Source organism: Podarcis tiliguerta, assembly GCF_965153285.1.
Source record: "Podarcis tiliguerta genome assembly, chromosome: 7".
Classification (NCBI taxonomy): Eukaryota; Metazoa; Chordata; class Lepidosauria; order Squamata; family Lacertidae; genus Podarcis; species Podarcis tiliguerta.
In genome coordinates, this window is record NC_139540.1 from 2,583,985 (window position 1) to 2,594,499 (window position 10,515).

General features: G+C 50.2%; 2 protein-coding genes across 2 annotated transcripts in view; both read right to left on the reverse strand.

The window, feature by feature from the left end:
* The window catches only part of LOC310681331 (CTTNBP2 N-terminal-like protein), a 463,736-nt gene extending 458,737 nt beyond the window's left edge, over nt 1-4,999 (reverse strand). Inside the window, exon 1 of the mRNA XM_083449038.1 lies at nt 4,995-4,999. The gene's annotated coding sequence lies outside the window, so the exon portion shown is untranslated. The remainder of the gene's footprint in view (nt 1-4,994) is intronic.
* MAFA (MAF bZIP transcription factor A) lies at nt 1,812-5,833 on the reverse strand. The gene has a single exon (XM_083449081.1). It carries the CDS (start codon nt 5,110-5,112, stop codon nt 4,141-4,143), a length of 972 nt encoding a protein of 323 aa, XP_083305207.1. The 5' UTR covers nt 5,113-5,833; the 3' UTR covers nt 1,812-4,140.
* Between the last annotated feature and the right edge of the window lie 4,682 nt (nt 5,834-10,515).

Genomic DNA, 10,515 nt, shown 5'->3' on the forward strand with positions numbered 1-10,515 from the left:
GCTTCTATACTCACCCTTGCTTGGTCTTCTTTGCCCGCTAATGGGGGCATCGGTAAAACTGGAACATGTTCTGCCAAAGAGCGGAGGAGCTAAAATCAAACTTTTGCAGGAGTTTTGGGGAGCGGGACATTCTGCAGAGTTCAGGTCTTGGACCCCTTTTCCTTGGGGCAGAGTGGGCACAACTGTCCTGGAAGAGGATGGCGGCAGTCCGGATGAATCCCAGGGCAAGCACTCTAGGATCAGGCCCCACACTGGAAAAGATCTTTCTAGAAACCCCGATTTCAACCAAGTCACAAGAACGCTCTGATACGGCCCCAATTCATTTCAACAAGGCTCACACAGGAGAAATTATTCCTGTTGGATTGTGGCTAAAAAAAGGCACAGGCAAGTCACCCCAAACAGAACAAGATTTGGAGATTTAGTAAGTTTATATCATTCCCCCCCCCCCAAAAAAAATAAATCCATCCAGGCATGCATTGTTTGAATTTTGGGGGTTTCTTTGCTTGAAATATTTCATGCAAAAGTTGTAAATACAAATACATCTAGGTTAATCAGTGCAATTGCTATTTTTATTTTCTAAAAGCTTTTATTTCCAGGTTAAAATACCTACTCCCTTTTCTAACTTCCTAGGTTTAAGAAATTCACGCTGTTAAAATCAGCACATCTTCCCCACACTCCATTCTTCCAACTCCCACAGTATTTTAAAGAAGTTATATGGATTGATTTAAAGGAGAACATAAACCTCTAAGTAGCTGAAGTAGGAAATAAGCCAATTTATTACCATCTAAAATAAAAGTCAAGAGGATACACTCTGCATTTGGTTATAAAAGCAGGCAGTGAGGAAAGCGGTTAAAAAGAGCCCTCCAACTGGAGCAAAATTTTCTTTTAACTAATTAACTGGGAACACAATGAAACAATATACCCAATTTCTACTCCGATGAAACCCTTTCATTTAGAATCTTAAAAGTGGGAGGGGTGGCAGATGAGAATAATTGTTTTAAATCCAGCATGAAAAAGTCATTTCCCCAATAGGAGGAAGGAAATCGCAATCTGTGGTACGTTCCAAAAATATACCCATGCATAAACCTAAAATAAGCCAAGAATTTAACACATTTTTTAAAAGCCACATTTTAAATATACCTTCTATTATTTAAAGGCTGCGTGCACATACATTTGCCAATAAGGAATTCAGAAGACAAGGCTGTTTTTCCTTTCCCAAAAAGCTGCTACCCAAATTGCAAAAAAATAAAAATAAATCACAGATTGGGGGGAGGGGAGGGGAATAATCTAGTTGTTTTAAATGGTAGGTGGTGTAATTGCAGCATAGCTCCAAGAAATCAGAATATCGAAATAAATAATGCAGGCTTTTCATTGTTGCATGTGGTCTGCCACTGTGAGAACAGAATGCTGGACTATATGGGCATTGGACTGCCAATCCAATCTTTTCCAGCATTCTTATTAATAAAGAAAGATTGATTTAATTTGACAGTGTGCTAACAGAACAGTCCTGGGCGGGAGGTCTTTGAATTTAGGTAAATTGAATATGATTTTTCAAATTCCTGAAGATCACAGGCTAGACAGGCACAATCCCCACACATTCCCCCTCTCTCTCGCTCACTTGGTCTCCGAACACACTTCTGATTTTCTTGCAAAGAAAATGCGAGGAAGAAAAACGGGAGAGCCAATGGCCATTTCATTTCCTACATCCAATAATCCCAAGACACAGCTCCCAGAATGTGCAAGATGCGTTTAAAGAATTATTTTTTTGGGGGGGGGGGGACAAGACTAGAAAAGGCAGCAAGACGAAGAAATATGTCTAAAGAGATTTATTTTTGTATCGTAGCAAATGAAAGCTAGAAGGAGGCTTTTTGCACTGATGCCTGAAACACAAAGAAGAAACAATTCATGACAAACAAACAAAAATATATCTATATATATATAAATATTCAGTTGGTTTGAGGTTGCAACAGCCTGCATGGCTCAAGAGCAGGATGTGGGGACAAAATTAAGAACCGTATCGAAGCTCTAGAGATGAAATTGGTTGTATCTGGATGCAACAGTGTTTTAAAAACCCACAGAAATTGAAATTTCATTTAAAATGCCTTGCACCTAAAAATGCACCAGGTTCCAAAATTTCACAAATTGTGCCGGGTTTTGAGAAATACCCATATGCTTTAAAGATACTTATTCCTAAGAGTACTCTTTTTAAACAAACAACTTTTATCTTAAAAAAAATAGCCCAGCTGTGAATCAGTTAAGCCTTCACCCAAAAGCACAATTGCATTTTTTTGTTTGTTTGTATTATTATTATCATCATTATTAGCAATAAATAAAGTGTGCATTTTATAAATCAAGGTTCAAACCGTTATTTCGTTTCCTTGGAATTTAATAAATAATTCTGGTGCATAGTATTAGTAATATTATTATATAGCAGCCAACAGATTGCAGTTCATATATTAACTCTATTGCCTTTCAAATTGTCTTTAAGAGTGTTTACTTTTCTTTCCCCCAATATTGTTTTAAACAGCATAGATAATTTTAAATCTCTATAAAACAAACAGCATTGTTTAATCCAATTGATTACTGTATATAGTGCATTCGGCTTTGTCAACATCGTTAAATTAATTCTTATATTATTTGCATGCTATTACATACAAACTTTCATTAAGACTCGTGTTTGTTTTTTTAAAGTTTTCTTTCTTTTTTCCTTTTAAAGTCACCAAGCAAAGTAAAGGGTCTAGAAGATAAGACTGGGCAGTGGGAGAGGAGGAGGAGGAAGAGAAGAAAGGAACTAAAGACCTACTAATATGTACAAGTGGACACCTTAAATAAGTTAAGTCTGGCTCAGTTCCTCGTTGGTTTGGTTTTTTTTTAAATAAAAAACGCACACAGACAAAAATAATAATTAAGAAAAAAAGGAGGGGAATTAAAAAGGCAAGTAAACTCAACCCAGATTGTGGAGGCCGACCTACTTCGTCCTCCTCGCAAGGGAAAAAAAAGGTCCAGCGTTATTTGAGCATCACTGTTCCATCAGGAGAGGAGGAAGGCGGAAAATATCACTTTGCAATTATTATTTTTAAGACTATCAGATTCTGTTTAAGATGCACCGAAAAGGAAGGGGGAGAGGGGGGAAATTCTGAACGTAAGAGGAAAAATTACAAAGTTTGGGGAGGGGCGGGGAGAACAATTGGTTCATGCTTTCCCCTCATCTGTTCTGGTAAGGGACGGGGCGGGTTTGGGGGAGAGATTTTACTGAAATCCCATACATGTCCGGCATGCAGGAATGCGGAGAGAAGGGGGTCTCGAGGAGGCGGAGGAGAGCCGGGAGAGAGCCGGTCGGGCGCCGCGGCAGGACGAGGGCCCCCTCGGCTCTCCAAGGAAGGAAGGAAAGGAGGAAAGAAGTTGGGGACCCCTCTCCAACGGCGCTGTCCTTGGTCGCCAGAATCCTATTGCTGCTTCTTCACGTCGAGGGATATTTGGAGGCGGGGGGGCTTGGCTGCTCCGGCGCTTTCGTTTGGTTTACGTTGAGGTGGGGGAGACAGAAAAGTTGTCCTCCTTCCTCCTTGCCAAAAAAAAGGTGCCTGTCTCCCCGGAGCGCGTGCGTCCGTCCGTCCGTCCCCGCGACGAAATGTACAAGTCCGCGCGCCTCCTTTGCCAGCCGACGGGGCGAACACGGCAGGGACTAAGCGGAGGAAAGACGAGGCATCAAGAGGTGCGGGAGGGCAGGAAGAGGGGGCTAGAGGAGGAAGGAGAGCCAGTCAGAACGAAGTCGGGGGGCGCGAGGAAAGAGAAGAATTCAAGTCGGCTTTCGTACATAGAAAAAGGTATGAACGCAGTCAGTGCAAGGAAGGTGGAGGGGGCGGACTTGGTGGGGAGGGGGTCTTTCTCCCCACCCCACCTCCACTTCAGGTCTGGTTTCCCCTCTGTCCCGGGGTGGGGGGTGGCGACCTGGGTCCCCCAAGAAAGAAACCGCGAGGCGGTGCGCCCCTTCGGGTATTTACAACTTCTCTCCGGAGGCGAGCGAGGAGGGCGCGGGAAAGGAGGCCAATCCACAGGGGTTCACACGCCCCCACCCCACCGCTTTCTTCCTTGTCCTCGAGGGGTGGTGGGACGGGGGCTCCCCCAGTCCCGTCCGCGCCTTCACATGAAGAAGTCGGCGGAGGGCGGCTTGCCCGGCGCGGGTCCCCCCTGGGCGGGCGACGGGTCCCTGGCGGCGGCGGCGGCGAAGGTGCGCCCGGCCAGCTTCTCGTACTTCTCTTTGTAGAGGTCCCGCTCCTTGGCGAGGCGAGAGACCTCCTGCTTGAGCTGCTCCACCTGCCCCTGCAGCTGGCACTTCTCGTTCTCCAAGATGTGCCGCTGCTGGACGCGCTTGTAGCGGCACGACTGCGCGTAGCCGCGGTTCTTGAGGGTCCGCCGCTTCTGCTTGAGGCGGATCACCTCCTCCTTGCTGAAGCCGCGCAGCTGCCGGTTCAGCTCGCGCACCGACATGGACACCAGCTGGTCGTCGGAGAAGCGGTCTTCCAGGCGCAGGTGGTGGTGGTGAGGGTGGTGCCCGGCGCCCGGGTGGTGGTGGTGGTGCCCCGGGTGGTGGTGGTGAGGGTGGTGGTGGCCCGACGGGGCCAACTCCTCGCCGGGGAACGGCTGGCCCCCCCGGAAGCCCTCGTAGCCGCCCTGGTGGTGGTGGTGATGGTGGTGGTGTCCGATGAGCGCCTCGACGGCGTCCTCGGGCGTCAGGTTCAGCGCCTCCGGGTTCAGGTGGTGCTGGTAGTTCGACATCCAGTAGAGATCTTCCAGCTGGGCCTTGCCCGACGCCCCTCCGGGGTTGCCTCCGCCGCCCCCGCCGCCGCCGCCTCCCGGGTGGGCGAGGCCCGTCGGCGGCTGCCCTCCGGGGCTGGGCGCGCAGAAGCTGGGCGACGACGGCACGGAGGAGCAGGGCGTGCTGATGGGCGTCGAGGAGAGCGAGCCCGGCGGCGGCAGGCGGTGGCAGAAGCGCTCCGCCTCGGCCGGCTCCTTCTTCACCTCGAACTTCATCAGGTCGAAGTCGTTGACGTACTCGATGGCCAGCGGGCTGGTGGGCAAGTCCGCCGCGCTCATGGCCAGCTCCGACGCCATCTCACCGCATAGAGGGCCGCCCGGGCCGCCGCCTGCCCCGGCCCCCGAGCTCCGCGCGGAGAGCTCCGCGCACCGAGGCCGCCTCGACGACGCCCGCCGCCCGGTCTCCGCTCAGGCCCCCTTCCGACGGCAGCCGGAGAGGAGAAGCAGGAAAAGTTGCTGCGTCCGATCTCAGTGGAGGAGAGTTTGCGAGGAAGGAGAGAGAGAGGGAAAGATTGGAGCGGGGTAGGTGGAGAGAGCGAGAAAGAGAAAATGGAAGAAGAAGCGGCTTTTGCTGGCGAGGGCGAAGGAGGCGTCGTCGGGGAAAGTTGCCCTCACTCCAAAAAGTCCATGGGGCCAGGAGGGGGGCGCGCCGCGGGGAGGAGGCGGTGCAGGGAGGGCGGCGGTCGTCCTGCGGGCTCCGGGCAGCCCCCCTCCAGCCTGGCCTCGGCGCTCAGCTGCAACGCCGGGCGCGCTTCCCTGCCTCTGCTCGGCTCCTTCTCCGCCGACGCTCCGGGGTCCCAGCAGCAAAGCAGCAGCAGGAGGAGGAGCAGCAGAGAGGCGGCTTTGCCAGGCGGCCAGCGCCCCCCTCCCGGCACTTTTGCAGGCCCCCCCCCCGCAAGTGGGGGGCGTCCCGGAATTGCACGAGGCGCGCGTCCCCTCCTCCTGCCCGCTTTGCAGGGCGCGCGAGGGTCCCGAGCGCTGCTGCTGCTCCTCCTGCTGCCGCCCCCTCGGCCGCCTCCCCCCCGTTGGCGAGTAACTGAAGTGCTGAATGGAGCATTCTTCCTTTTATAGGGAGCGGCGCCAGGCCCCGCCCGCCGAGGCGGGGGCAGCCACCTCCCCGCCTATAACGAGACGGGGCTGGCGGGGCAATTTGCCTATCCCTATAGCAACCCCCGGGCCCAGCTGTCAGTCTCTGGCGGGAACAGCTGGAAGCCAAAGAGGAGGAGGGGGAGGGAAAGGGGAGGGGGGGAGAGAGGGGGAAGCTCCCTCTTGTGGCCGCGCAGAGGAAAAGCAGCCCCGGGGTCCGTCTTGGGGGGACAAGCGCCCCGGGGAAGGTGGGGGGGAGGAGGGAGGCGCGCCTCTGATGGCTCAGGGAGTCCGGGGACAGTTGCCAACTTCTGGCTCTGGAAGCGCAAGGGCGCCCGGCGGAAGGAGAACGGAAGCGACTTTGCGCAGTGGAGATGGAGAAAGCGCGCATGCAACTCCGTCCGTCGGCGTTTCGTTCTTGGCTTGCCCGGCTACCTCGGTAAATACGGCGCTGTGCACCCGGGCGAGCGAGTCTCTGCCCCGAGGAGACTGCACTCGTCTGCATTCGGCCCGAGAGGATGCACGGGAGCCGCGCCAGCAAATGCCATTACGCACAAACTCATCCGAAGTGCTCGCGTCGCCCGGCCTCTTGGCCTCCTGCGAAGGAGCGCGGCAGGAAGGCGCTTCGCCCACAGGCCGAGCCTCTGAGCCCCGCAGTTTCTGCTCTCCGAAGTCTCGCGCTGAGAAACATCCATCTAGCGCCCAGGCCTTTTTAATTTGGAGCATTGAATCCATTGGCGAGGGTAAGGCCGGGGCCCATGGATTCAAACCAATCTTACGGAGGAGATCTTTCTGAATCGGAGTATTTTTATTTTTATTATTTTTATCCCACCTTTCCCCCCCAAAACGGGACTCAAGGTGGTTTACAAAAAGTTAAAACAGGACAGATAAAATACAAAAAACATGTTGCAAAAAAGCTAGGGCGTGGACTCTCCTTCACTGGAGGTTTTTAAACAGAAAGTGGGTGGCCATCTGCCAGGAATTCTTTCGCTGTGATTTCTGCATTGCAAGGGGTTGGACTAGATGGCCCTGGAGGGCCCTTCCAACTCCACAATTATATTATTTTGCCTTGGAAGGTAGTGGACTCTCCTTCACTGAAGGTTTTTAAACAGTTTGGATGCCTGTATGTCAGGAGTCCCTTAGCTGTGATTCCTCTGCATTGCAAGGGGGAACCCTTCCAAGTCTACAATCCTATCAGTCTATGTTGCAGTGGTGGGTGAGAGGTATGATTGGAACTGGGACCTTCGCCCTGCAAAGCAAGCCCTCTTGGCCACAGGTCTGTCCCTCTCTCTGGAAGGAGCAGAACGGCCTTGTGGGAGGAAAGGAAGGCACAGCTGTTGGGGTCAGCCAAGCCTGGTCCTCTAACGGGGCAAAGGACGAGCCCTGTGGTTTAAATACCTCTGTCTATTTAAATACCTTGCCCTTGGACTTTAAGGAGGCATATAACAAGCAGTCTTTAAAATAAGTACAGTGGTACCTCGGGTTAAGTACTTAATTCATCCCGGAGGTCTGTACTTAACCTGAAACTGTTCTGAACCTGAAGCACCACTTTAGCTAATGGGGCCTCCTGCTGCTGCCGCACCACCACTGTGCAATTTCTGTTCTCATCCTGAAGCAAAGTTCTTAACCCAAGGTACTATTTCTGGGTTAGCAGAGTCTGTAACCTGAAGCATATGTAACCTGAAACGTATGTAACCTGAGGTACCACTGTATGTTTGAAACTGTTGTAAAGGTAAAGGGACACCTGACCATTAGGTCCAGTTGTGACCGACTCTGGGGTTGCAGCGCTCATCTCACTTTACTGGCAGAGGGAGCCGCCATACAGCTTCCGGGTCATGTGGCCAGCAGGACTAAGCCGCTTCTGGCGAACCGGAGCAGCGCACGGAAATGTCGTTTATCTTCCCACCGGAGCGGTACCTATTTATCTACTTGCACTTTGACGTGCTTTCGAACTGCTAGGTTGGCAGGAGCAGGGACCGAGCAACGGGAGCTCACCCCGTCACGGGGATTCGAACCGCCAACCTTCTGATCAGCAACTCCTAGGTTCTATGGTTTAACCCACAGCGTCACCCGCGTTCCTGAAACTGTTGTAGACATACTGAAAATGCATTCAGTATGCATTTTCGCATTTTTGGAATTTAATCTTGGGCTATTTATGACATTTGGGACTCCTTCAGGACACGACATCCCTTCAGACTCCTTCGGGAGGAAAGCTGGGATAAGGTTCAAATCAAGTAGCAGCAACATCCGAAAGCCAGGTAAGAAATAAAACCCCAGGATTGTTTTATTAAACCTGGCACCACAGCTAGCAAACAATAAATGCCTGGGATGTTAACTAAACCTAGGGGTGAGTCAGACAGACTTAGCCTCACAGCTAAATGATGGACAGTGAGGGGCTGAAGTGAGCCTTCGCATGGAGGGGATTTCAAATGGGGAGTCCACCTTGGGGAAGGTCTTCTGGTCCCCAGCACCTGCTGCCGTTGGGAGAGCATCCAGTGAGTCTCAGTGCCGAGCTCAGATGCCTCAGCAAAGCCAAGCCACACTTTGCAAGAAGTGTAAGGCTCTCGGTTGCAGAAATTACCTTGATGCTCTTTCAATCCACTGCAATGTTGTGCTCGTATCATGTTCCCCCCCCCCCAGCCAGCTGTTTCCCCCCTACCCCAGGGCAAAGTAAATATTCCAAATATCATAACTATGGCTGGGTACACATTGCCAGCTTAAAACTATGGCTTTTCTCAGTTTGGTTGGGGGAAAACACATCCAAACACAGTACCTATCGGACCGCCTCTCCTGGTATGCCCCGCGGAGGACCTTAAGGTCCACAAATAATAACATTTTGGAGGTCCCAGGTCGCAAGGTGGTTAGATTGGTCTCAACTCGGGCCAGGGCCTTTTCAGTACTGGCCCCGACTTGGTGGAACGCTCTGTCCAAAGAGACTAGGGCCCTGCGGGACTTGACATCTTTCCGCAGGGCCTGCAAGACAGAGCTGTTCCACCTGGCCTTTGGTTTGGACTCAGTCTGAGCCTTATGTTTCCCTCCCCTTATGGTCTGGATCTATTGGCTACTTTTAAAATGAGGCTGCATTTTAAATTGTATTTTGACCTGTATTTTAAATTGTGTTTTTTTCCCTATTATGTTTTTACTGTAATTTTACTGGTCTTAGCCGCCCTGAGCCTGGCTCTGGCCAGGGAGGGCGGGGCGTAAATAAAATTATTTATTATTATTATTATTAATTATTATTATTATTATTATTATTATTATTCCATAAGTAGCGAAAGGACATAGAGTTAAACTGTGGAACTCACTGCCACAGGATTCAGTGATGGCCACCAACATGGATGGCTTTAAAAGAAAATGAGACAGATTCATGGAGGAGGGGAGGGCTATTGGCCCACTGGCCTGATCCTGCAGGCTCTCCTTATGTTCATTTGACCGATTCAAGGTAGATGTGGATTGTGGCTCACATCATGTTAGCACTGTTTCCCAAACCAACAGTGCGTGTGCCCAGCCTAGCAACTGGAAACAAGGCAGCCTGATGACCATGAAGCAACAAGGCTTGGGTCAACCTGGCCCCTGAGAAATTTATATTTTGCCCATTCTCCTCCGCTGATTCCCATCTGCACCCAAACATCCCGTCTGCTCACCTGTTGCCGACACCTTCAGACTTTCTCCCGCCTCCCATCACCCTGATTAATGGAATTATATTCCTGCTACACTAAATTCAGCCTCACAACACACATATGCTTCCTAAATATAAAATAAAACGGACTTCTCCGCAACACTGGGCTTCTAGGTTATCACACAGTACTCTCTCTTTTTTTTCTTTATTAAATTTTATTAGTATTTTCCACACAACAACACAAAAAATATCAAAAGATAACAATACACAAAAATCAACATACAAAAAAACAAATCCATATCTTACAAGTTAATAATATAAACACTAAAAAGAAAAACTAACATTGACTTCCACCAATCCCACAGCACCTCCTTTATCTGTCATTGTGTCTTCCTGTTTTCCTTATCATCTCTATCCTAGCATCCAGATATAAATCCCTCTTTCTTATCCTTTCACTTCACAACGTAATTCCAGACTCAGCCAGATTTCTGTCCTCGAACCTTGATTTTTAAAGGTATTCATTTACACAATACTCTCAATTTTCTCCCTCTCACCAGAAAATGGGTATAACATCGCTTGGTTCCTCTGCAGGCCTGGTGTAACTCTCTCTGGACACAGCCATGCCCCCTGCAAAATGGGTATAATAATGACAGTGTTTATCTGCATTGAAACTGGCTTTTAAATCTCACATTCGGGGGGAAAGGACCTTTGTATGCCACAAATCTTGAGTGAGAAAGATCACAGATCTGTCTTGGCTGGTCCCTTGCATTTCAGACGCAGCTACACTAAATTCCTGGAAATCCAAGTCATTTTCTGTAGGGCAGCCATCGCCGTCTCCCCCCAGGAGATGGCCTAAATAAAAGGTTTCGAATGAAGATTTCTTCTGCAGATGATGGGTGTGTCACTCTCACCTTTGTGTTGCTGTTATTGGCTAGATCTGCTTTCTTAAATGCCAGTCATGGCTGTGGCTTTATTCATTGGCTAGACACACAGGA